This window comes from Carlito syrichta, unplaced genomic scaffold (assembly GCF_000164805.1).
Source record: "Carlito syrichta isolate Samal-C Ts95f unplaced genomic scaffold, Tarsius_syrichta-2.0.1 Scaffold256284, whole genome shotgun sequence".
In the NCBI taxonomy this organism is placed as follows: Eukaryota; Metazoa; Chordata; class Mammalia; order Primates; family Tarsiidae; genus Carlito; species Carlito syrichta.
In genome coordinates this window covers 458735-486624 of record NW_007200380.1, presented here as the reverse complement: position 1 = coordinate 486624, position 27890 = coordinate 458735, and the positions used below count along the sequence as shown (strand labels likewise).

At 37.2% G+C, this 27890-nt stretch overlaps 1 protein-coding gene across 1 annotated transcript in view; it reads right to left on the bottom strand.

Annotated features, from left to right (window-relative positions):
• The window catches only part of LDAH (lipid droplet associated hydrolase), a 75950-nt gene extending 51500 nt beyond the window's left edge, over window positions 1–24450 (bottom strand). The window contains exons 1-2 of the mRNA XM_008052095.2: window positions 24383–24450; window positions 5610–5765 (exon numbers count right to left, since the gene is read on the bottom strand). Coding sequence (XP_008050286.2) covers window positions 5610–5763 — 154 coding nt within the window. The 5' untranslated portion in view covers window positions 5764–5765; window positions 24383–24450. The remainder of the gene's footprint in view (window positions 1–5609; window positions 5766–24382) is intronic.
• Between the last annotated feature and the right edge of the window lie 3440 nt (window positions 24451–27890).

Sequence of the window (27890 nt, the reverse complement as noted above, 5' to 3'; positions counted from 1 at the left end):
GCTCCCGGCCACTGCACTCCAGTCTGGGTGACAGAGGGAGACTCCAACTCAAAAAAAAAATGTGTTCTAAACACATACTTGAACACATACACAATAGTCAAGTGTCCAAGAATAACAGAGGCTTTGGGGATCATCTCTAGGCCCTGATTGCCAATAAACTCTTTGATAAACTCTATAAATTCAATAAACTGCCAATAAACTCTAAATGTATAGATTTATGCCTTCCAGTTAACTTTGTAACTGCCATTAAGTTAATATGGCACAGCATCTATATGATAGGTGGTAAAGTGGACAGAACTTTGGACCCATCCATGAAGCTTTTTCTGCTAGATCTCCAATCACTGTGCTCACAGTATAAGATAATTCACATGACTCTATTATCCCTATATAACTGCCTGAGAATTATAATGATTCAGTGTGCTACTATAGTGAGTCCTCAAATTGCCTCCCTTACTTAAAGAAAGTTCAAGGACAATGTCACTTAATAAAAAACTCTAGATCTAAGGTTCCCTGGAAAAGATGAAACTAAATGAAAAGTTATTCAATCCGTGGATTCTGACAAATCACTCCTCACTGTTATTACTAACTTAAAAGCGAAGAATTAATTTTGCCAGCTAAAAAGGCATAGTGACTTAAAATTAAACACCAGTCTATCAAATACAGGCATAACATGGTATTTACAGCAGCTTAACAATCCTTGAAATAATGTCATCCTAATTTTCCCCACAGTAGAAATAGACTAGGCCCCCAAATAAAATATAATTCTGAATCCCACAAACTAATGAGCAGCACCAATCTACAGTGCAGCAATAAGAATAGAAGGACAAACATTAAAAAAACACTAGGAAATGAAATGTAATCTGAAAATGCCAAAGTACTATAAACAATGAGACAACGAAACAATGTTTTATGTTTCTCTCCATCTGCAGTGTCTTCACTGAGGACTCTTTTCCTTTCAAGGGTCTTCGGTAGAGGTCTCTATTCCCATCAATCAACTTTTTTGTCACTCACACATTCCCTGAAAATCCTGACCCTTAAATGACAGTTTCGCTTGCCATGCCATATTTTAGGACATTTCAAAATCCAGTTGGACTAACTGAGCCAGCACCTTTGTCCCATAATTCACTATCAAATCCAAAGAACTCCACCTACATTCAACTTCAGCAACTAATAATTCCTATGGCCACACTCTAGATCAGGTGTGGATATCACAATCCCCTGGAAGACTTGTTAAAACATTGACTGACCAACCCCCAGACTTTCTGGTTCAGAAGGTATGGGATAGAGCCCAACAACTTGCAGTTCTAATTAAAGGTTTCAGGTGATACTCCTGATCCTGACATCAACATTAAGAGCCACAGGTCTAGATCTTCATTAGCCAGAAATGGTTAACATTCAAAGCATCCTAACTCAGTCCTTCTCCAGCTCAACCTTTTGTTGTTTTAGACCTCACTCCCAATATACTTGTTATTCATAGACCTGTTCAAAAGTACATCTACTTGTTTTGGGTGGACAATTCCTTACATTCTGTTTATCTCCTATTCTAAATGATGACCACTTTCCTCAAGGCTACTACTCACCCTTCACCATGAACAAAATACCTCAACTCTTAACAGAGAAAATAGAAGTCAGATGGCAGGAACTACTTCACGTCCCCCTGATATGCCTTCACACTTTTCCATTTTAGTAACCAACTTCATATCTTTCCTTCTAGCCTGTTGTATAATGCATGAAAAAATACTCAGCTAGGCTCGGTGGCTCAGCCTGTAATCCCGTGCCTTTGGGAGGCTGAGGTAAGTGGATTGCCTGAGCCGGCAGGTTCGAGACCCGCTGGGGCAGCGAGACCTCATCTCCACAATAAATCAAAAAATCAACCAGGTGTGACAGCGCATGCCTGTAATTCCGGTTACTCGGAAGACTGAGGCGGAAGGATCACCGGAGCCCAGCAGGTTGAGGCTGCGGTGGCTGGAAGCGGCCACTGCATTCCAGTCTGTGTAACAGAGTGAGACTCCAACTCAAAAAAAAAGAAAAAATACTCACACCAAGATGCTTCACAGTAAAATTTCAGAATCTTAGGACAAAGAGAAAAGGTCTCCAAAGTGTGGGGTGTGAGGGAAGTTTCACATACAAAAGGTCAAAAATCAGAATGATACCAAGACTTCTCATAAGCAGCTCTGAACCCCGGAAAATAATAATTAATGACCTCCAAATTCTGAGGAAAAATTATTTCCAACCTAGAAGTCTAAGACATTTTCTAACATGCTGTATCTCTAAAAGATTACTTCCCTTGTATCACTTCTCAGGAAGATACTAGAATATGTGCTCCACCAAAAACAAGAGAATAAACCAAGAAAAAGAGAAATATGGTATCCGAGAAACAGGGGATTCAACCCAGGAGAAAGTGACAGGAATCCCCAGGATGGCAGCTGTTCAGAATGCCTGGAGAGCAATCAGTCCAGGCTGGAGCCAAAGAACAGAGCGTTCTAGAGAGATAGCTCCAAGAAAAACAAACAAAAAACCAACTGATTACTCAAATACACTGGGAAGATTTTTTTTTTTACTTCTAGAGAATAGACTAGAATAAATAAAATTATTAAAGCATAGAAAAATAAGCAAAAAAAGGGACAACTATTAACTCAGGGAAAGCAAACAAAAATATACAGCAAACGAAAAGTATGCATAATTCCCTATAGGCTTAGCTATATATAATAATATAATATAATATGTTATGATATACTAAAATACATAGTCATAATAATAAAAGCACTGAATACTGATGTAACCAAAACCTGTAGTATATCCATACTAGGAAGACAAGAAAAAAGAGGTGCATGATTGTGTATATGGAATGGAAAGTATAAGAATACTAATCTTCTTCTTGGTGGGAATGCAAACTAGTACAACCTCTTTGGAAGACAATGTGGTGATTTCTGAAAGAACTAGAAAGTGACCTTCCATATGACCCAGCAAATCCCCTATCGGGAATAAACCCAGAGGAACTCAAATTATTCTACAAAAAAGATACCTGCACACGTATGCTTGTTGCAGCTCTATTCACAAAAGTAAAAACATAGAACGAACCATGCTCCTATTGAAGCTGGACTGGATAAAAAAATGTGGTACATATATGCAATGGAATGCTATACAGCCATAAAGAAGGGCAAACATATGGACTTTGCAGCAACTTGGATAGATTTGGAGTCGATCATACTCAGTGATCTATCACAGAAACAAAGAACAGAGTACTATATGTTCTGACTCATAAGTGTAATTTGAACAATTATAATACTATAAGAAAGAGATTGGCAGTAGTGGGAAACTGTCAGAGGAGTGAGGGTGGGATTAACAGTTGAGGGAAATTACTAGGGCAGGGAGGGACACACCTCATCAACAAAGGTACCTGCATAATCAATGTTTGTATACCTAACCCTGAATTGTACCCCACATCTTTATTTAAAAAAAAGGATACTAATCTTTTTCTTTCATAGAGAAAGTTAACAGGTAATGTATAATATTAAAAACTCAAGAAACAGCAATATAAGTATTTCATTTAAAAATGTGGACTAAATATCAGAGGAATATACTAATGTTGGAAGTGTTTACATCTGAGAAACTGTGTTGGAACTAGAAAAGCAAATTTGTTATTCACTTTTTATTTTTATATTTTACATATTTATAGGTACATATGATGTTTTGTTACATATATAGACTATGATTATCAAGTCAGGGTATTTGAGGCATCCATCACTTTGAGTATTTATCATTTTTATGTACTGAGAACAATCCAAGTTTTTTCTTCTAGCTACCTTGAAATATACAATACATTGTTGTTAATTACAGTCAGTCTACTCTGCTACTGAACAACAGAACTTATTCCTTTAATCTTACTGCATGTTTGTACCTATTAACCTACCTCTCTTTATCTCCCCTCCCACTCCCCTACCCTTCCCAGTCTCAAGAATTTATCATTCTACAATTGCCTTTATGATATCAACTTTAGAAACGCTGATTTTAAAGATCATTTAAGCTTTATTTTCTCCTAGTGAAGCAAATAAAAACATTCCAGAGCCAAAAGAAGAGAAGTCAAGTCATATTCTGTAAAATAATAAAAGTGAGCAAGAACAAGTTCTAAAAAATATGTTACAGGGCCGGGCTCGGCGGCTCAGCCTGTAATCCCACGCCTTTGGGAGGCTGAGGTGAGTGGATTGCCTGAGCCTGCGGGCTCGAGACCCAAAAAAATCAACCGGGCTTGGTAGCGCGTGCCTGTAATTCCGGCTACTTGGAAGGCTGAGGTGGAAGGATCGCCAGAGCCCAGCAGGTCGAGGCTGCGGTGGCCGGGAGCGGCCACTGCACTCCAGCCTGGGCGACAGAGTGAGACTCCAACTCAAAAAAAAAAAAAAAAAAAAAGTTACAGGTATCATAAAATGGCAATGATTAAAAAACATGGACCTATGAAGAGACAAAACAAAATCAAAACAAAACCAAAAAAACCCACAAAAGTTCAGAAACAGGAACTCCCAGTCATAGGAGAGTCTACTCTATGATAAAGTTAGTATTGTAAACCGGTAGGGAAAAGACAGATTGTAAGACAAATGGTTGTGGGCCAAGTAGAAAATCACCTAAGGAGACAGGAAAAATAAATCCCTTCCTTAAACCAGTCCTTAAATTCTAGATGCAGACTTAAAAATCACAAATTAAACCATAAAGATAATAGAAGACATGGCAGACTTGTTTGATAATCTTAAAGTAGGGAAGGGCTTTTGAAGAAAATCCTAAAGCCCAGAGGTCTTAAAGGGAGAGACTGACCATTTTGCCACATAACAATGGCACTTTCTGTACAACCAAATAAACATCATAAATAACGTTAAAAGATAAACCAGAAAAGATTCTTGCCATGTATAACAGACATAACACAATTCAACTTTAAAATAAGAGCTATTACAAGTCAATAAGAAAAATATTGATAATATTGATAATTGAAAAATGAGTAAGGGTTTTAAACTGGCAGTGCACAGATTAAAAACCCCAAATGGATTATAAACATATAGGTTCAAACTTACAATTTAAAAAGGACTTATTATTCCTGCAGCCAAGCAAGCATCTACCCCTAACATTCTACTGACAGTGATCTAGCAAAAGTTACAAGTGACCCAGTTACAAAATCTCAGAATAAATAAATGTTCTTTAATAAAATATAATCATCTTGAAATGAAATAGAAAAAGTTTAAAAAACACTGTCAAAAATATTGATAAAGTTCTAAATATTAAGAATTTTTTGAAAAGCATATCACAAAACTGCATGTATGGTATACTTCCAATTGTGACATATATATGCACACACTCACATATATAAACAAAATAAATAACATAATACATAAAATATAAATACCAATCAAAAAAACCAAAAGCCCAGTCATCAAAATATTAAGGGTGGTTGTTATCAATAGGTCAAAATGGGTTAAAATTAAAAGTGATTTTATTTCTTTCCATAAGGTTTTCTGTATTTACCAAATGCTCTGTAATTAACTCCTAACAGTACTTTAAAAATCAGACATAGTTATGAGTGTCTATATACAATAAAGTCTCTTCATTCGGACTTTTATACTTACCGGGAACAATGAAAATAAGTAGCTTTGGCCTGTTGACACTTTGATCATTAAAGAGGTCAGTCCAGGGCCCACATTTTAGAACCTGGGTTTCAATTCCACCACACAAAATGAATTCCTCGTGGACAGGAATTTCTTCCTTGAGTTCTGAGTCCATTTCTAAATAAATGGAGAAAAGTATACGAAGAGTTAGCATAGTGTAAAACCCTGAGCCAAAGACAAGATTCAAGAATAAAAAAGGGCTAATCTCTTTTTTTTTCTTTTTAATGTAAAGATGTGGGATACAATTCAGGGTTAGGTATACAAACATTGATCATGAAGGTACCCCTGTTAATGAGGTATGCCCCTCCTGCCCTAGCAGTTTCCCCCAACTGCCAACCCCCCCCCACAACAATTTTCTATTACTGGCAATCGCTTTTCTTATAGCATTATAATTGTTCAAGGTCCTCTTATGAGTGAGAACATATGGGACTCTGTTCTTTGTTTCTGTGATAAATCACTGAGTATGATCGACTCCAGTATACTTAGAAGAAGATGTCACAAGGACGTATGGAAAATATAAGACTATTCAACTATTCTGGATTATAGGACTGCAAGGCAAATTAAACAAACCACAAGAGTAGTTAGAAACAGGGAGAAACATCTTTGACAAAATAAGACTACAGAGGAGTTTGAGTCAAAATCAGATTAGCCTTTCCTACAGCTCCCCTCTATAGTCTACATCAACAGTGACCACGAATAACTTCCACTTTCTCTCTGCTGTGATTATTCTCTTTTAGTTCTGTGCATTACCACTGAGACAGGTTCCCTTACTCTCAACTGGTGAAACCTGGGATAAAAGTACAGAGGTTATGGCTTGCCCTTGCGTTCTCGCCAGAACAGTAAGAGGGACAGTGAACTCCATATGGTCTCATATTTCCTTCTTCAATTACTCTTTTCCTGTCCCAAATTCTGTAAGCATATTTTTATGTATTATTAAAGCACTATATTATTAAATTATGAAATGGATAGGTGGGAAAAAAACCCAAGATAGGAGATAACGTCATGAATAATTTCCTGAATAATCTAGGTATGTGCAAAAATGTAGGCCCAGATTATTTCTATCACTTTTCCAGGTCTGCCTCTGCCTTCCTGGCTTATTGATTGCACCAAATCTCAAACCTTTATTGGTCTTTCTATCTTCCTCTTTCACTATATTCCACTCACTCAAAACCCTCCAAAGTCAAGACTCAACATGTATTTCAAGCTTTCTCTCCTCTTTATACTTTACAACAACCTCACACTCTAGTCTGTCTTGTCTTTGCATTTCCTTAGTGTCCCTATGCTTTTCTGCTCCCATAATTCTGCTCATATTTAATTTTCCAATCACTTCCAGAATGCTCCCACCCTCATGCAGTTATCAATTTATTGCCTCAAGCTCCAAATTCATCCTCCATCACCTGCTCTGGGAAAAAAAATCTGGGTCTTTAAAATATTTTTTCTTTGCCATGATGTTAATCTCTGTCAGTAGAATGCCCTAGAGAGATTCTGCAGGAGGAAGGTGTTTTCTCAGCAGGTTTCTGGAGAGTTTATGTTTCTCCTCCCCTTCATGGCTCTATTGCTATGAGATTTCTCTACTGCAGTGGTTTACAACTGGAGATGATCTGCCCCCAGGAGAGATATACCAATATCTGGAGCTATGTTCTGTTGTCACAACTTGGGGAACGACTGTCACAGAGTAATTAGAGGCCAAGAATGCTGCAAAACATCCTATAATACACAGAACAGCCCCCCACAACAAATTATTATCCAGCCACAAAAGTTAATAATGTCAAGGCTGAAAAACAATGCTTGGTGCCTATGGGTAACAGGTTTCTCCAACATTTGGCTGGCAGCTGTGTGCTTTCTTTCCCCACTTCTCTACTCAGGCAGCAACAGCACTGAAGCCAGGAGCCCCAGGCAAGGTGGCTACTCCCTAAACCATCTCCAAAGCCCACATGCATATTCTCGGGCAACCAGCCCCTTGACCTTTGTTTCACACAGCAGCCTGGTACTATCCTGCCCAAAGCCATAGAGAGAAGTGTTCTAGATTGCTGCACAGGGAGCAACTTCCAATTCTAGCAGTACCTAAAGTGAGTCAACGTCCTCTGTACTCACCTACTAGACTAGACTCACCTGCACCAGTGCTCTGATTCCCTCTGCATGCCCTCCTGCTAGTCCTGCTGACACCGTGATTGTGCATCAGCTTTGGCTCAGGCAACCCAGCAAATTTCTCTGCCATCCAACGGATTAGAACCATACCTTCCATAAGGTCTAAACCCTCGTTTCAATTTTGACAAGATTTTTGTCTAGAAATCTTTCCCACTTTAGACTGACTTCCTGCATCAAGCCTTCCTTGAGCACTCAAGTAAAAGAAATTGCCTCTTCCTCTAAACTCACAGCATCTGTCTTTATCATAAGGTGGCAGTAGCAAAGGCAGTCAACTAAATTCTACCTGGTGAAACTTGTTACTCATGGCAAGCCACACTTTCCCACAGCACCACAGTTAAGAAAGTCACTGCAATCACCACCAGTCCCTCACCAGACTGAACATCTTAAGACAAATGTAGCGCTGGCTAAGATGTAGTGAAACGAGAAATTCCACACATTGATGGTAATAATGGAAATGGTCTTTGGAAAGCAATTTGATAGCATGGATCAATATCCATAAAATGCAAACTTTGATTCAGTCATTTTGGGGAATCAATTCTAAAAAAACCCAAACTATATTTTTTAAGACTGATGCATGATTGCTATTCTTAACAGTAAAAATGGTCATTAATAGATGAATGGTTCAATAAATTATGATACTCCATTATACAGACTCTAAAAAGTACATATATGACATTAGAGAATTATTAAGTAAACTGTAGTCAAATATAATGATTAAATATTATGTTCTAACAAAATTGCTCTGCTAAGTTGGTTATAATGTATGCATTTACTTGCTAACATTTCTAAAATTTCACTGTCAGTTTAGTAGTTTAGGGAGAGAGAAGAAATAAACATATATAATCTAACCTCCATGTATAACCAAAAATCCAAACCAATTTTCTGAAATAATAATACTTGGGGAAAAAAAAATCCTCAATTAAAAAGTAGGGATTCCTCTCTATTCAAAATATACTGACTGACTTAAATAAAAGTATCGCTTCATCTTTCCTTAGCTCCCCAAAGTAACGGAATCATTTTTAAGTTCACTAATAAATGTCACTGGAGCCAGTCTCCAAAACTATCACAAAACACAGTATATTTATAAAAGTTCTGACATTTATAATGTGTTAGAAACAATATTAGATTTAGCTGTTAAACATAATATTAAATTAGAGCACTGATTGAGAAGACACTGGCCAAACAATACTTTCACCAGAAGAGAATCGAAAGTTATTAAGTATAAATTAAATATATTCAACTCATAAATACTCAGCTTCAAGTAAATGATATCTTGGGAGTTTGATTTAGCCCCCAAATTAATAAGAATTTAAGTAGATATAAAATTCAAACAACGACTATAAAAATTGGGAAACAAAAAAGTAACTGCAACTCTAACACCTCAAATAAGATACAACTGGGAAACATGAAGCAAACATAAGCATTTATAAAGCATCTTTTATTTAACTTCACTCTTATATTTCTGAATCCCACACAGACATGTAAAAGAAATAACGGAAAATTTGAGGTATGAGAATTCAAATTCTTCCTTACTAAAAATACAAGGTAATTCAGTTCTGCAAATAAGTGTCAGACCACAAAAGGTAATGTGTTGTAATTATATATTGTTAACAGCTAATGGCCCCGCCTTCAGTCTTAGCCTATAAGCAATCTTAATAACATCAATTTTGACAAGCAGCAATAGTTACGCTGGATAAAAACCAAGTGTGGATACAATTTGTGCAAGTCTATTTTCCTATTTTTATTTGCTTATTTTAATGGACCTCTAGTTTTATTTAGGAAGAGATTCTTCTCCAATTAAATCTTATAAGAACCTAAGCAATATCTAAAAGAGAAAAGAAGCATTTGACCAGTATAAGTTTTAGAGGTTCAAATTTATATTTATTGTAAATTATTTTATTATAATATTTAATAATATAAATATATTATAAAGTCATTGGCTGGTTTATTTATAACATATGTTTATACTGTCATAGACTTTAATATGTAAAATATTATATATTTATTTAGAATATTTACCATCAAGTCTGACAATGAGAACAATTAGGCTGTAACTAATGAACAAAAATATGTGAATATGGAGTTATACATACATCTTATTCATCCTCAGCATCCAAATCATATCTGCATTTTATTTTGGCTACTTGCTTTATTCACGTAAGAACTGCAAATGGCTTTTTGAAAAGCCTGTGCCGCAATGTCCAGACAGTCTTTATTAAACTACATTAAAATTGAAAAAGAGGTAAATAAGACAGTTTCTTTCAAAGTTAAAGGACTAACAATATCTAATAACTTGTATTATTAAACACATATATAAGGTGGATAAGAAGCTTCTAAACTTCCTCAAATTCCAAAAACTTTATGCATAATTATCAAATGTGGACAACTTTGTGAACTGTGTTATTGTCCCACAATGACACACAGCAGAGCATACACTTTGGGTAATGACTGACAATTAGTGCCATTCCTGAGCATATTAAACCTACTTGTAAAATATTTGTAAAATTTTGGTGACTAGACAAGTACAGATTTGATTTTTAGAGGCCCAGGGCGGAGATACAAAACTTGTAACTGATATATATCCAAACCATATAAGAAGAACAAATATATAAATATGTATGTGTGTGTGTGTGTGTGTGTGTGTGTGTGTGTATATATATATATATATATATATAAATGTCAACAGAGCTTTATATCAAGTCATTTAAAAAAATAGTCTAGCAGCAAACATTAACATGCTAGTGACCTGTATATAATAAATGTTTAGTATATTACACGGTGAGTCTGGAAGTGGTCTTTGAGGTTTTTTGTTTTGTTTTGTTTAAAACATGTCAGAATTAAGTCTAAATTTACTTTAGCAATGACAGATCAGCTTGTTTCCAAATAAACCTCCACTGAGAATTAGAAAGGTCAGATAAATTTTTTTAATCTGTTAAAAAAATCAGTAACCACTAAAAGAATTTCACAAGAATGTGTATGTTAAATAAATTATGATAATCCATTATACAGACAAGTTAGTAAAAGAGTAAACAAAGTATAATTAATATAAAAATGAGCAAAAAGCAGAGATGCAGTAGAGAACAGAAAACACGACATATCAAGTACCCAGCAAAAAAGAAAAAAAAAAAGTATGAAATGCAGATAAAGGCATGAATGCAGGAAAGTTTAAAGTTTTGAAATGCATATACTAAGGGGGAAAAAGGCTAGAAATAAAGGATTTTACCATTTTGCTTAAGGAATTAGAAAAAAATGAATCAAAATAAAATAGAAAGGGTCAATAATAATAAAGAGCAGAAATTAACAGAATAGGAAAGTTTATATTAGAAAGGATTAACAAAGTCAAAAGTTTGTTTTTTGAAAAGACCTTTTAAATAAGTAAACTCCTGAAAAGACTCATCAAGAGAGGGCACAAGTAACCAATATTAGAAGTAAAAACAGAATCATTCCAGATTCTACAGACATCAAAAAAGTAATTAAAAATAATATTATGAAGAAATTTCTGCCAATAAATTTGACATGAGAAAAATTTTTTAAAAGATACAAAAACCCAAGTAGACCCATATCTATTAAAGATACTGTATGATCATTCCTGGTTTAGATTAAATCGATACTTAAAAAAAATAATATCAGTCTTACACAGAGTTGTACAGAAGGAAGAACCATTTCCTAACTCATTTTATGAAGCCAGCAAACCTTGATATCAGTATCTGACAAAGACATAAGAAAGAAAAATTATAGACCAATTTCTCTTCATGAACATAGATGCAAAACTTCTGCTCAAAATATTAGCAAACCAAATCCAGTGACATACAAAGAATACACGACAACCAAACTGTATATACAACAGAAAGGTTTAAGCGTTCAAAATTTAATCAATTTAATTTACTACATTAACAGACTACACCCGGAGAAACTCAAATCGCTCTATGAAAAAGATACCTGCACATGCATGCTTATTGCATTATTCACAATAGCAAAAACATGGAACCAACCATGCTGCCCATCAAAATAGGACTCGATTTTTTAAAAAGTGGTACATATACACGATGGAATATTATGCACCCATAAAGAAGGACAAAATTATGAACTTCACAGCAACTTGGATGAACTTAGAGGCTACAATACTGAGTGATCATAGAAACAAAGAACTGAGCACCATATGTTTTCACTCATAAGCAGACCCTAAACAATTACCGTAATACTATAAAAAAGGGATTGGCAGTAGTGGGAAACTGCCAAGGGAGAGGGAGTACGGGATTGGTAGTAGTGGGAAACTGCCAGGGGAGTGGGGCACGTCTCATCAACAGTACATGCATAATGAATATTTGTATACCTAACCCTGAATTGTACCCCACATCTTTAAAATAAAAAATTTTTACAAATGAAAATCATATAATCTCAATTGATTCAGAATATATATTTAATAAAACCCCAATACAGTCATGAAAGATGCTTTAAAAAGAAGAAATAGAAGGATCTTCTTCTATAAAAATATAAATATGAAATATATATTATTTTCATATAGTACAAATATTAAAAACCTACAGAAAACATTTTACAAAGGGTGAAATACTGAAAGTTCCTCTGTGTTTAAGATCAAGATATAGGGGAGGCTGAGGCAGGAAGATTGCTTCAGCCCAGGAGTTCAAGACCACCCTGGGCAACATAGCGAGATCTTTTCTCTACCCAAAAAAAAATCAAAAAATTATCCAGGCATACTGGCACATGCCTGTAGTCCCACTCAGGAGTGGGACTGAAACAGGCTGAGGCAGAAGGATCCCCTGAGTTCAAGAGGTCAAGGTTGTGGTGAGCCAAGATCGTGCCACTGGACTTCAGAGTGGGTGACAGAGTGAGACCCTGATTAAAAAAAAAGATATAGAGGTCTACTAGCAACACTTCTATACTGTATTGAAGTCCTAGCCGATGCAATAAACAAATATATTTCTATATATCAGCAACGAGCAATTAGAAAATAAAAATTTTTTAAGTTATCACAACAGCATAAAAAAATCAAGCACTTAGGAATAAATCTAACAAATGATGCAAAAGACCTCTACACAAAAGCAATATGGTTATTGACAGAAATTAAGTAATAAGGAGACAAATCATATTCATGAACAGGAAGATTCACTAATATAGAGTAAACTCTACATTAATTCACATATTTAGTAAAAACTCCAATCAAAATCAACAGATGTTTTCCTTTCCTTTATTTAAAAATGGAAATTGGAAAGTGAATTCTAAAATGTATATGGAAGTATAGAGTCAAGAATAGTCAAGACTATTTTTGTTTGTTTGAATCAGGGTCCCACTCTGTTGCTACCCAGGCTGGAGTGCAGCAGTGTGATAATAGCTCACCACAGTCTCAACCTCTCCTGGGCTTAGGCATTCCCTCCCACCTCCGCCTCTTGAGTAGCTAGGACTATAGGCATGTGCCACCATGCTCAGATGATTTTTTTACTTTTGTAGAGACAAGGTCTTGCTATGTTGCCTAGGCTGGTCTCAAACTCCTAGGCTTAAGTGATCATTCCGCCTCAGCTTCCCAAAGGGCTGGAATTACAAGAGTGAGCCAATGTCTGGTCACCAAGACAATTTTGAAGAACAAACACAAAGTTGGAAGACTTTATCCTATATCCAGACTTAATAAAAATATATAATTACTAAACACAAACACAAACAAATAGACAAAACAGTAGACAAAAACAGGAACTCAAGAAACAGATGAAAACATACTCATGATGAACAACAGTGGTGTCCTTGCAGGGAAGCAAGGAAAAGAAGTTCTTTCAAATAAAGGATGCTGGGTCAACTGGATATCCAAGTAGAAAATAAATGAATCTTGACTCCACTCACACCATACACAAAATATAATACCAGGTATATTGTAGATCTAAATATGAAAGCTGAACAATAAAGCTTCCAAAAGATAACATTAGAACATACCTTTATCAGTGTAGGGTGATCAAAGGTTACTTAAACAAGTTAATAGTATGCATTAAAGGAAGAGATTTGAAATTGCATCCATTAGAATTAAGAACTTACAGTTAGCAAAAGACATAATTAGAAAGCAAGTCACAGAGTGGAAGACACTATGCTTATAGACACACACAAATATATACATATATGTATAGTATTCTGAATATGAGCCTGTTGATGGGAAATAAACATATATATACACACACACATAAGAAATGTGCATATCTTATATATACACAAATATATATAAAATATATATACATATAATATAGTTTTCCCACAATAGGCACATATCTGGAATATACAAAGAGCTTCTACAAATCAGTAAGAGACATCCCAATAAAAAAAACCAGGAAAAGTATCTGAACAGGCACTTCACAAATGAGAGTAGCCAATAGCCAATAATCATAAGGGTTTTCTAAAAGAGTCAAAGAATATTGATATGGAAACTTTCAGAAAATATTGGTTAGGAAGGAGACCAAATTGCTGGATATATACAGGCCGGTACTGAAGCTGTTCTACTCCAGACTATGAAGGCCTTGAATGCCAAGCTAACAAATCGGAAAACCAGTAATTTCAGAGAAATGTCTTCCAAGGACCATGTACCCTAAGCTAATAGTTACTGCATTTACAAAAAATATTGCTCTCAGGAAATACTGAATGTTCTAGTTACTCTTGCTACATAACATACTATCCCACAACTGGCTTAAGACAACTATTGTATTATGCTCACAGATTCTGTTGGTCAGGAATTCAGAAAGGGTACAGCAATGATAGTCTGTCTCTAATACAAAGTCTGGGGCCTTTGCTGGGAAAATTCAACAGCTAGGTGTGATTTGATCACTGGGGGCAGGAGTCATCTAGAAGTATGTTTACTTAAATGACTGGTGATTAATGCTGCTGTCACATAGGTTGTTATCCTGGAACACCTGCACGTTCCCTCACCATCTGTTCTCTCCACACAGGCTTCTTCAGAATGTAATGGCTGAGTTCCAAGAGCAAGTGTCTCAAGAGAGCCAGACTCAGGCTATATCACCTTTTATGACCTACCTTTAAAAGTTACATAGCAACACTTCCAGGTTAGTCACAAGCCCACCCATATTCAAAGAGAGCAAAATGAATCCCTCTCAGTAGGAGAAGTGTCATATTGCAAAAAGAACATGTGGTATGAGAGTTATTGTGGCATCACTGTAAAACACAATCTACCAAATTAGGCTAAAGATTCATAAGTTTTAGTTTTGCAGAACTTTTCAAAGTATACTGGTAAGAATTTAGAAAACTGAAGAGGGAGTCATAGTATAGAAACTTAAAAACTGATTTGACCATATTTCATCAATGGTAATCTTATTAACAGCTCTAATTACTATCTCACCTCCTTTCTTAGAGCAGTTTGGTAAAATGTTGGAGGCATAAGAAATCTGGTAATTTTTAGAAGGGAAAGAGACTCGATTTAAAGTTTTTTAAAAGATGATTGTGAAAGACAGAAAAAAAATACAAGACTATACCAGCGTTTGGAATCTATCAAAATAATCTAAACAAGAAATGATGGCAAGAATGGGAACGAAAAAGGAATGAATGACAGCCTAAAGTCTTGGTAACAAATTCTGTATGGAGAGCCACAGAAGGGAAAGTGATAGAGACGACTGAGATTTTGATGCCAAAGATGAGAGGAATGGACACTACTCACATATAGAGGGATCTACAAGAAAAATGGAAGCTAACTGGAGGACAGAAAGTTGGGTTTATTAACAAACATAATGTAGATTTCAAGAAAATAAGAAACAAGGAGAGAAGACAATGGGAGCCACAGAACTAAAGCTCCAGAAAGAGCAAAGTAGAGATATGGTTTGTTGGGCTGTGTCTTCTTTTTTTGAGTTGGAGTCTCACTCTGTCACCCAGACTGTCGCCCAGCCTCGACCTGCTAGGCTCTGGCGATCCTTCCACCTCAGTCTTTCAAGTGGCTGGAACTACAGACGTGCGCTACCACGCCCGGCTAATTTTTTGATTTATTGTAGAGATGAGGTCTCGCCAAGTTGCCCAGGCGGGTCTCGAACCTGCAGGCTCAGACAATCCACTCACCTTGGCCTCCCAAAGCTCGGGATTACAGGCTGAGCCACCGAGCCCAGCTGGGCTGTTTTTTTAAAGATTTCTTCTTTCTTGGCTTTTGTAACACCTCCCAGGCCTAGTCAGAAAGTTTCCCTTTCCTGTTCCCTCTTCCTGAAGGTTCTTCCCTGGGCTTTCCTCTCTTATGCACTCCCTGCGAAGTTATACCTACTTTGAGAATTAGCCATGTAGAAGAATCCTTGTATCCATGTCTCAAGTTTCTGTTTCACTTTCCAACTACTAAGCATTTTCATCTGGGTGCCCCATCGATGCATCAAACTACACATCATCAATATCAAAATCATCTTGTTTCAAAAATCAGCCGTACAAACTATACATCCTGACTTCCCTGTTGCCATATATAACACCACTATTCTCCCAAATACCCTAACTCAAAAGCTTGGGCTACTCCTGCTATATTACACCTGTAATCTTGCAATATTTATGGCAAGAAAGTCAGCAAAAGAATAAAAAAGAACAATTAGAAATGGGCATGAACTAAGATATGCAAAATAATGTAAGCCAGAGGGGAAGCATTTTAAGCAAATTGGAGGATGGTAATACAATTTTTTAAATAGGTAGGGGGTGGTAGCTCATGTCTGTATCCCAGCACTTTGGGAGGCTAAGGAGGGAGGACTGCTTGAGGCCTGGAGTTTGAGACCAGCCTAGACAACATAGAAAAACCTCATTACTACAAAAAAAAAAAAAAAAAAAAAAGACCAGGTATGGTGGCACATACCTGTAGTCCCACCTACTTGGGAGGCTGAGGTAGGGGAATAGCTTGAAGTCCAGGAGTTCAAGGCTGCAATGAGTTACAATCATGCCACTGTTCTCCAGCACCATGTTTATTTTTAACAATTTTACTTGTAAACACATATATAATTCTTCTTATATGGATAAATGAGACATAATACATGCTGGGATTTTTTTTTAATGGCCAATTTAAAAAATTGTTTTGCATCATGACTCCCCTTTACCTCTCCTTCTTCTCTCCATCTGTATTACTCCCAAACCCATGCTTTAAGCTTAGTATAAAATCCTCCATATTCTTCTATAATCATATATAAATGTACAAGTATTTATATATTTCATAGTAAATATGAGTTGTCTGTGACAAATGGGAACATATTACACACACTTCTGTGTATTTTCCTTTTATACTTCATAACACCTGGAGGCTGGGCACAGTGGCTCACCCCTGTAATCCCAGCACTCTGGGAGGCTGAAGTAAGAGTATCACTTGAAGTCAAGGCATTTGAGACCAGCCTGGGTCATAGTGAGAACCTATCTCTAAAAAAAAAAATCCAGGTGTGGTGGCATGTGCTCGTAGACCCAGCTACTTGGGAGGCCAAGGTGGGAAGATCACTGAAGCCTGGAAGATCACTTAAGCCCAGAAGTTCAAGGCTGCAGTGAGCTATGATCACACCACTGCAGACTAGCCTGGGTGACAGAATGAGACCCTGTCTCAGAAAAACCCCAAAACACATGGATATCCTGCCAGTATAAAACTGAAATTTTAAATGACTGTCTTCCTGTTGACAGGCACTCAACAAGTTCCTATTTTAGAACAATGCAGCAATAAGTACCCTTAAATACCCATATTCTTACATATATCCATATGTACCAATGTCTGTTTTTATAGGACAGTGTGCAGTTACTGGATTGAATTTTAATAGGTGTTGGCACATTATAAGTGGTACCACTGTTTATAATCCTTGTAGTCTGTGGGTATAAAATATCTCACTCTTTAATTTGCATTTCTTTGACTACAAGTGTATCTGAATATCCTTTCATGTTTGTTAGCCTTTTAAAGATTCTTTTCTGTTCATATCATTTGCCCAGGTTCCAACTGAGTTACCTTTTTCTTACTTGTTTGTTAAAAAACCTTCATAAACTGCAGATAGTAACCAATTTCTGGGCTTCTATATGTTACATATGGCTTCCTAGATGCTTATTTTAATTTTGTTGTTTTATTTTTTACATTTAAACCTTTGATCCACCTATATAAGGATCGAACTTCCTTTTAGATGGAGAGCTAACATGCTAATATCACTTAAAATAGAAAACATCTTTCCTCCCATTTAATTAAAACTCTTTTTCATGTAGTATTTTTTCATACTTACTAGGAAAGAGCTTCTTAATTACAGTGCCACACTGTCCATGAATCTGGTAATTGGGCCTACAGTTCATTTTAAATGTGGTAAGGGTAGGAATTAGACTGATAAACCCTAGGAGTCACTATTACCTATATCTCAAGTATGGCTACTGAACATTACCTGGCCTACTTAAAATCTTCAATATTATTCAAAGGAAAGGGGAAAAGGAAAAGACTTTTTAAATTTGGACGTATATCACAAAACTACTTTAAAAATTTTAATGAGCAAATTTTTTTTTTTTTTTTTTGAGTTGGAGTCTCACTCTGTCGCCTGGGCTGGAGTGTAGTGGCACACTCACGGCCACCACAGCCTTGACTTGCTGGGCTCAAGCTATCCTTCTGCCTCAGCCTTCCAAGTAGTTGGAACTACAGGTGTGCACTTACTTTTTTCCTTCAAAAAGTAAGAACAAAATATAATTATAAAATTGAAAAAATAATAATTGAAATAAAAAAACCTGCTGGATGGGCTTAATAGTAGAGTGGAATTGACAGAGAAAAAAGCCTCAGTGAACTTGAGGACAGATCAATAGAAGTTAATCAGTCTGAAAAAGAAAATAGACCCCCCCCCAAAAAATGAGCAGGCATCAAGGACTTGTAGGACAATGACATAATCTAATATTTGAATAATCAGAGTTCCAGGGAAAGAGGAGAAAATGTGGAGCTGAAAAAAAAATTTAGAGAAACAATAGCTGAAAAGTATCAAATTTGAGAAAAGACAAAACTATAGAGCAAGAAGTTGAGAAAATACAAAGTAGAAAACTTTCAAGTGGAAAACACAAATAAATAAAAGACATAATTATCAAACTTTAGAAAACTAAAACCATCAACAACAAATTTTTAAAGCAGCCAGAGAGAAATGACATATTACATATAAGGGGGATAATCATTTGAATGTCAGATTTCTAATCAGAAGCCACAGAAACCAGAAAGAAGTGACACAACATTTTCCAAATGTTGAAGAAAAAGAACTTTCAGCCAGGCATGGTGACTGAAGCCTGTAATCCCAGCACTTTGAGAGGTCGAGGCAAGAGGATTGCTTGAGTCCAGGGGTTCAAGACCAGCCTGGGCAACTTGGTGAGACCTCATCTCTATAATAAATCAAAAAATTAGTGGGGAGTGATGCACGCCTGTAGTTCCAGTTACTTGGAAGGCTGAGGGAGAAGGATAGCCTTGAGCCAGCAGGTCAAGGCTGTGGTGGCCGTGATCATGCCACTGCACTCCAGCCTAGGCAACAGAGTGAGACTCCAACTCAAAAAAAACAGAAAGAAAGAAAAAAGAAAACAGAACTTTCAAGCCCGAATTTCGTATCAGATAAAACCATCCTTCAGGAATAAAGGTGAAAAAAAGACATTCTCAGATGGAGGAAAACGAAAATATCTTGTCACTAAGAGATGTATCTTTAGGAGATTCTCCTGAAGAAGGTTCTCCAAGCAAAAAGGAAATGATGAATAAATAAGGTTAATGTCAGTAAAGAAAGAACAACAGAATGCATACAAGTAGTGGTAAATATAATGGAAAATTCTTCTCATGCATTTCTTAAATCATATTTAGTGGCTGAAGTAAAAGTGATAACATTTGATGTTCTGTTCAATGTACACAGGAAATACAAAAATTATATTAAAGAAGTAGAAAGGGTAAAAGGATCTAAATGGAAGAAAGGTTTTTACATTCCACTTGAAGTGGTGTGGTATAAGTCAATACAAGCAGACTATGTGATAAGTTATTATGTATATTGTTATACCTAGAGTAAGCACTAAAAAAGTATACTAAGCAATATACTAGAAAACACTGTAAATAGTCAAGTAGAATTCTAAAAATATTCAAGTAACCTACAGGAAGGTAGAAAAAGAGAAACAGAAATGAAAAATGGGGGAAATAAACAAATTTTAAAATGGCTGACCTAAGCCCTAAGATACCAGTAATTACTTTAAATATAAATGATATATCAGTTAAAAGACAGAGATTGGCAGGACAATTTTTATTCCTTAAAGACACAAGTATATACTGTCCATAAGAAATTCACCTAAAACAAAATGACAAAATGACACTGGTAGGCTGAAAATAAAAGAATGAAAATATATGTTATGCAACATTATTTTTTTAAAAAGTTATAAAATAATGTTATATCATTTTAATAAAATGGCTATATTACTATTAAAGTAGACTTCAGAGTAAAAATAATTATGGACAAAGATAAAAAGATTAATTAATCAAGAAAACATCTTAAATGTATATACACCAAACAAGATATTCAAAATACAAAGTCAAAACCAACAGAACTAAAAGAGGAAACAGAAAGATCCACAATTATAGTTGAGACTCTCAGTAGCAAACAGAACTATCAGACAATCAACAAGGTACAGGAATCAGAACACCACCATCAACAAAAAGTATGTAATCAACAAATATAGAACATTGCACCCAGCAATAGCAGAATACATATTTTGTTTAAGCGCCCATGGCAAGTTGCCAAGATATACCATACTCTGTCATAAAACAAACCTAAATTTAAAAAACATTTTAAAATCACACTTTTTATTTTCTGATCCCTGTGTAATAAAAAAACTAGAAATCAATAACAGAAAAATAACAGACAAATTTTCAAAAACTTGGAAACTAAAGAACACACAAATATTTCATGGCTCAAAGAAATTTCAAATAAAAATTTAAAAATATACAAAACTCAATGAAATTTAAAATACAAGTTACCAAAATGTGTGAGATGCAACTAAAGCAATGCTATAGGGAGATCTCAATTCACTACTCACAGAACTAGAAAAAAAAAAAAAATAAGGAAAATAAACCCAAGTCAAGCAGAAGGAAGAAAATAATAAGAGCAAAATCAATAAAATTGAAACTAGAAAAACACAGAAAATCAGTGAAACAGATCTTTGGAAAAGATCACTAAAATCAATAACCTACCACTGCAAAAGATAAAAAGGGAAGACATAAATTAATACAGTATCAATAATGAAACAGGTTATCCCTCAAGACTATTCAAACTACTATTACCCTGACACCAAAACCAAAGATAGCACAAAAAAAGAAAACTACAAACCAATACTATTCCCATGGAATACTATTCAGCAATATAAAAAAGAAAAAACGGCTGATACACACAATTTGGATCTCAAAGGAATCTTGCTGAGTGAAAATGTAAAAAGTTACGTTACATACTGTATGATTCCATTTATACTTTTTTTTTTTTTAAAGAGATAGGGGCTCTGCCTCCTGAGTAGCTAGGACTGTAGGCATGCACCATGCCCAATTAAATTTTTAAAAAAAATTTGTAGAGACAGAAATGTTGTTAGAGTGTTATTTATATAACAAAAATATAGAAGTGGAAAGATTAGTGGTTGCCAAAGGTTAGGGATAGGGCTGGGACAAAATAGTTGTGAGTATAAAGAGACAGCATAGGGAGACTAGTAGTGAGGGATTAATTCCATATCTTTATTACAGTGGTTATAAGAAGCTACACATGTAATAACATTGCATCTGTATACGCACATAAATCATTGCTTGTGAAACTGGTGAAACAAAAATAAACCCTGTGGCTTGTATCAATGTTTATTTTCCATGCTTATTGTACTATAGCTATTCAAGGTATTACCACTGGGGGAGGATGACTGAAGAGTGCAGAGGCACCACCTTGTACAAGTTTTTGCTGGAGTGCAGTGGCATGCTCACTGTCACCACAGCCTCAACCTGCTGGGCTCAGGCGAACCTTCTGTCTCAGCCTTCCAAGTAGCTGGAACTACAGGAGTGAGCCACCATCTCCAGCTAATTTTTTGACTTATTGTAGAGACGAGGCTTCGCCAAGTTGCCAGGCTGGTCTCAAACCCCTGGGCTCAGGCAATCCTCTCACCCCGGCCTCCGGAAGTGCTAGGATTACAGACCTGAGCCACTGTGATCGGTATGAGCGGCATGAAAGAGAAAATTGGGACTCCTATCTCGCAGCCCCATGTAAACTTCAAAACATACAGCTGAAAGTCAACAAATAATACAGATGCATAAATAGAATCTTTTTTACAGTTGACTGTAACTATTAAATATGTATCAGTCCCATTTTTCTCCAGAATAACATGTTGACAAGTAACTGTTTTCTATTTCATGATTTGATAATGTTGAGCTGGAGTCTCACTCTGTCACCCAGACTGGAATGCAGTGGCCGCTCCCGGCCACTGCAGCCTCCAACTACTGGGCTCCGACGATCCTTCCGCCTCAGCCTTCCAAGTAGCTGGAACTACAGGCGCGCGATACCATGACCAGCTAATTTTTTGATTTATTGTAGAGATGAGGTCTCGCCAATTTGCCCAGGCAGGTCTCGAACGTGTGGGCTCAGACAATCCACTCACCTCAGCCTGCCAAAGCACGGGATTATAGGCTGAGCCACTGAGCTCAGCCAAACTTTTTTTTTTTTGTAGTTTTCATTTGCAAAGTCCTTTTCACCCTTTTTCATCTGACTTTAACAAGACTTGAAAAGTATGCAATGCAATCAAAATAATAAGAAAATGAAAGTCAACGATTTTCAGAATCTTTGTTCAAGGTCATAAGAATTTACATGGCAAAATAAATTCTATAGTCTTGTGACTCCTAGTCCAATATTTTTCAGTCACCTATTGCTTTGAAATATTATGCAATACTAAAGAATCCAAAAAACAAATTTTAAAATATTATAGGAGACAACCCAAGTCCTATTTGAGTATTTGCTATTTGAATGACTGCATTCTAACCCATGAGATTCTTCTCAAATTTGTGCAACTGAGTCACAAAATCAAGCTTACATGATGAATATAACATCTATCACTATTTATGAAGAAATATAAAAACTAAAGCACACACTACACTCATGATGAACTTGCTGAATTATCTTTACTTGGAAAAAAGCACACAAAATTTTTCACAACTCCTTTGCTGCCTCTAAGTTATTGACTTCGACATCAAACTTTATTGTAATTATACACACAAAAAACTTTTAAAATGTGCCAGAAAGCAATTTTCAGCCTCTAGACATCAATTAAATCCAATAACTTCACAAATTTGTACCAACTACTTACAAACACTAAATACACTCATTAAAAATAACGTACTTCCCTCTGGTTGAAGTATACTTAAAGTAGATATTAAGCACTTAATCCCAAATATATAATGGTAATGCTACAAGTGACAAAATTCTGAAAGATCAAAGAAAGTCCCCAGACTGAAGGGCTTAGATTAACAGAACACAAAATATTAAAATAAAAAATTTTAGAGGGGCATCCATTGTGTTGCCTTGAATCCTATACACTGGGAAGAAGGACTTTAGCAGGTCCACAGGCCTTCCATCCTTAGATGGAAAAATGGGAAAACATACAACAGAGGCACTCCTACTTAGTGTCAGAAAGAAGTTTAAAAAAAAAAAAAAAAACCCGATGTGGATAAATATTATGGAGACTTTTCTAAATGTTCTGGTTTCTTTTTGTTGCATGTCTCTTTCTCCATGGGGATTTACTAGTAGAATTAGAATGGCTAAAAATTATAGGTCAGAGGATGGACTCTAAACTATCCCAATGTTTTGCACACAGTTCACAAAGCAGGTGTTCAGTACCCACTACAAGGGAAGACATAAATTAATGAACCAAGGATTAGAGTTCAAATCTGAGTCCTATCTTGTGAGGGGAGAAAAAAGTTAAAGGGTGAGAGTTAACAGTTAAGGCCTTACTGATGAATAAAAGGCGATATGAGCGGAGCGCAGTGGCTTACACTTCTAATACCAGCACTTTGGAAGGCGAAGCGGAGAGACTGCTTGAGCCCAGGAGTTCAAGACTAGCCTGGGCAACATAGCGAGACCTCGTCTCTACCAAAAAAAAAATTAGCCAGGCGTAGTAGCGGCGCGCGCCTGTAGTCCTAGCTTTCTTGGGTGCAGAGAGCCATGATCATGTCACTGCCCTCAAGGCTGGGCGACAGACTGAGACTCCGACTGGGGTTAGGGGTTGGGAATCGAAGTGAGCACTAGACGTCTGCTGCAGAGAACATTCCCTACCCAGATTTTGACCTCTCCTAGCACTTCTTCCGGGCGGGTTGTCCAACGTCTTTGCCCCTACTTCTCAAAGTGAGTGCCGTAAGACTCCCCCACAGGTGGGCTGCCCTTGGGGGTACAAATGGTGCGTTCCCAAGCTCAGGGGAGCGACTGCCCAACCAAGCAACTCAAGGGGCTCCCAGGCCAAGGGCTCTGAAAGCTCGCTACTATCCGTCAGGCCAGGGGAAGCGGAGGCTCTGTGAGGAGGAAGCACTCTGGCTCCAGATCCCGCGTGCCAGCCCACCCCGCCTTTCTTGGGCAAAGTCACACTGAGCACCGAGAGCAGTACCTCACCTGTCCGCCTAGAAGGAGGGCGGCTCTACCGGAGAGTCCTGGGAAGGCGGCCAGGAAGCGGAAGTCCCTTTTTTCCAGTGACGTCACAGCGCCGCGCCGCGCCGCGCGCTGCTCCAGGAAACCGATTCCTTTAGGGCCGCTGGCTCTCGGGGCTTGGGGACTTCCGACCCTGGCGTGAGGCCGGTAGTCCATATTTATTGAGACTTCCCGGAGGGTGCGGGGGTTTTGTCTTTTCTCTCGTATGAATCATATCCACCTCTTGTCTGTCATTCTTGATGTACTCCTGGCTTCTCATACCTTCTCACTTGTTCTCCGTCCTCCCCCCTCCTCCTCTGCCCATTTCCTCCTTTCTCCATTATCGGTTGCATTTCTTCCTTTCCCCACAAACGTACACAGGAAAGTTGATTCTCAGTTGACCCTGTTCACTGCTATTAATATAACCAACCTCTGATATTCTGCATATTAGGAAAATGCTGGATGTCTGTGCCAGAGGTATTATTTCAAACGTAACCACATCAAAACTCCAAGATGTCAACCTCAATAACAAGATTCAGACCATATGATTAAATATTGAGTTTATTCGAGTGTGTTGGGGCTCAAAACAATACCCCCAAATAAGTTGCCTCAACAGCAGCTGCAGAACCAAAAGTTTTTCTTGCATCCTCTCTTGTCTGCCTGTCCCATTCTCCCCTGAGGCTAGTCATAGAAACTAAAATCCCTCTTCCCCAAGGCGGAGCATACAACTCAAAATCTCGTTTCCTGAAAACAGCCATAAAACCTAAAAATATTTGGCATAAAAACTGGCCTTGAGGAAATTATCTGACCTATCTTGTTTGGTTGTAGGTTATAAGACCCTCCCTCATTTCCAAAGAAGTCCCTGCCCCACATCCAGAGGGAAATAAGACATCCTCAGAATGGCCAAGGAGAATCTAGACAGACAGTTCTTGTTGTGTTCTCCCACTCGATCTATTAGCATTGGCTCGTTCTCTTTTTGTCCAATTATATTTCTACGCAACTGTCCATACTTTGTTGAACCTAAGCATAAAAAGACAATTTCTTCTGTATCTTTGGGTCTTCATTCTACACATTACAGTACATAAGTTTGTATACCTCTTCTCTATTAATCAGTCTTTGTCATGTCAGTGATTTAAAGGAGGAAAGTTAATTTATAACAAAAGGTCAGTAATTAAAAGATCATGCTTCATGACTCCATCTTCAAAGTTAACCTTCCTCAGGGCCAAATAACTTTTAGAGACCTCAAATAGACTATTCATTTTCTTTCACAAAGGTAAAGTTTACATCCATGTTGTGAACTGTTGTATCCTCAGCACCTGGCACATAGTAGGTGATCAGTGTATATCTCTCCAAACTGCACTATAGTGGATGTAACAGTCTTATGGCCAGAGAGACAAGCAGACAAGTAAACTTGAAAATCATCAATGACTCTCACTCATGCATAGAAAAGAAGCCTTGCCCCTTTTGTATTCTACATCACAGTAACAGGCACCACCATCCTTCCAGTTGTTGGAAGTAGACTGGTACCTCTTCTTTGTCACCTCCCCTCTGTGGTCAGTTCTACTTCCTAAACATAATTGGTAGCACATAATGAATTTAGAAAAAGCCAATCACCATGCTAAGAGCTTTTCATGAATGAGCACACTTTTTATTTTAATTTTTAATCCTCACAACCATTCAATGAGGTCAGTATTAACAGAGTCTGGAAACAGACAAATACATAAAAATAAATGGTTTATTAAATTACAGTGATATTACGTGATATGTACAAATGTGTTGTCCCTCATTACCAAAGTACACGGTTCAATGCATGTGTAAAATTCCAATGAGCACGGTTCACTAATGCAGTATTTGTTTCAATCTTGGCATATGAATCTGCGTCAAGGAATTTATGCCTCTGATTTTATTAAGGCTGTGCCAGAAAAAATAACCAAGATGGCTCAATCTTTAAAAAAAAAAGAAAGAAAGAAAAAAAATTTTCCAGACCTTTTGACCACTCAGTATTATTGTCTCCATTTTACCCATAGTATAAATGAGGCACAGAGAAATTAAGTAACTTGCCTAAGGTACCTTGGCAGAGCCAAGCTTTCCTACCATATACTACTACTATATACTACTACCCTATATGCTACATCAGGGGTCCCCAATTCCTGGGCCATGGACTAGTATAAGACCATGCTGTAGGAAACAGGTAGCACAGCAGGAGGTGAGCAGCAGGTAAGTGAGCAAAGCTTCTTTGGTATTTACAGTCATTCCCCATTGCTTGCATTACTGCCTCAGCTTTGTGCTCTGTCATATCAGTGGAGGCATTAGATTCTCATAGGAGCGCAAACCCTGTGGTGAACTGCACGTGTGAGGGTTCTAGGTTACACTCTCATTATGAGACTCTCTAATGATCTGAGGTGGAGCTGAGGCGATGATGCTGGTGCTAGGGAGCAAATACAGGATAACATTATCAGGGAAGTTTGACTGCCCAGAGACCATAATAAATCAATTGCTTGCAGACTCATATCAAAACTCTATCAGTGAGTGGGAAGTGAGTTGATGTACATCAATTGTACAGCTGCATCTGGAGGAAGGCTTTAAGTCAGAATCCAACACTTGTTTTAGTCTGTGTGTGGCCTGCCCATTATTTTATTTACCACTTCTGCCTGTGCCTCTTTTCTGCACTGTGCATTTGTCTCAGTCACAGTTTTGGTAAGCCCACAAGTTAAACCTAGCCAAAATGATTTTTTAAAAAGTCGCCTGGGCATGGTGGCTCAAGTCTATAATCCCAGCATGCTGGGAGGCCAAAGTGGAGGGATTGCCTGCGTTCACGGTTTTGAGAATAGCCTGGGCAACTTGGCAAGACCCCATCTCTACAATAAATTAAAAAAATTAGTCGAATGTGTTAGCACACACCTGTAGTTCTAGCTACTTAGAATGCTGAGGTGGAAGGATCACCTGAGCCCAGCAGGTCAACACTGGGGTGGTCATGAGCATGCCACTGCTCTCCAGCCTGGGTGACGGAGTGAGACTCCAACTCAAAAAACAAACAAACAAAAAAATGTCACTGGCGAACTTCTTTGGAAAGGGGGAAAGACCCAATGATGAGACAGCAGAAGACTCTAAAACTGCCAAGAAAAAGAAAGTTGCATTTAAAAGAAAATACCAAGAGTTCTACTTAAATTACAGGTTCATTGCAATAGGTGATTCACATTCTCCAAGCCCACTTGGAGACCAGCTAGCCAATGAAACCATGAAACCTTCAAAACTGCTTCACCACGTGGGGACCAAACACCCTGCGTTAAAAGACAAGTCTTTGGATTTTTTCTAAAGGAAAAAATGTGAACATAAAGAACAGAAGCAGTTATTGAAGGCCATCACTTCATAAAATGTGTCTGCACTGAGCACATCATTCTTAGTGGCTAACTGCATTGCTAAATTTAAGAAGTCCTTTGCTGTTGGTGAAGAGTTGATCCTGCCTGCTGCTAAGGTCACTTGTTGTGAACTT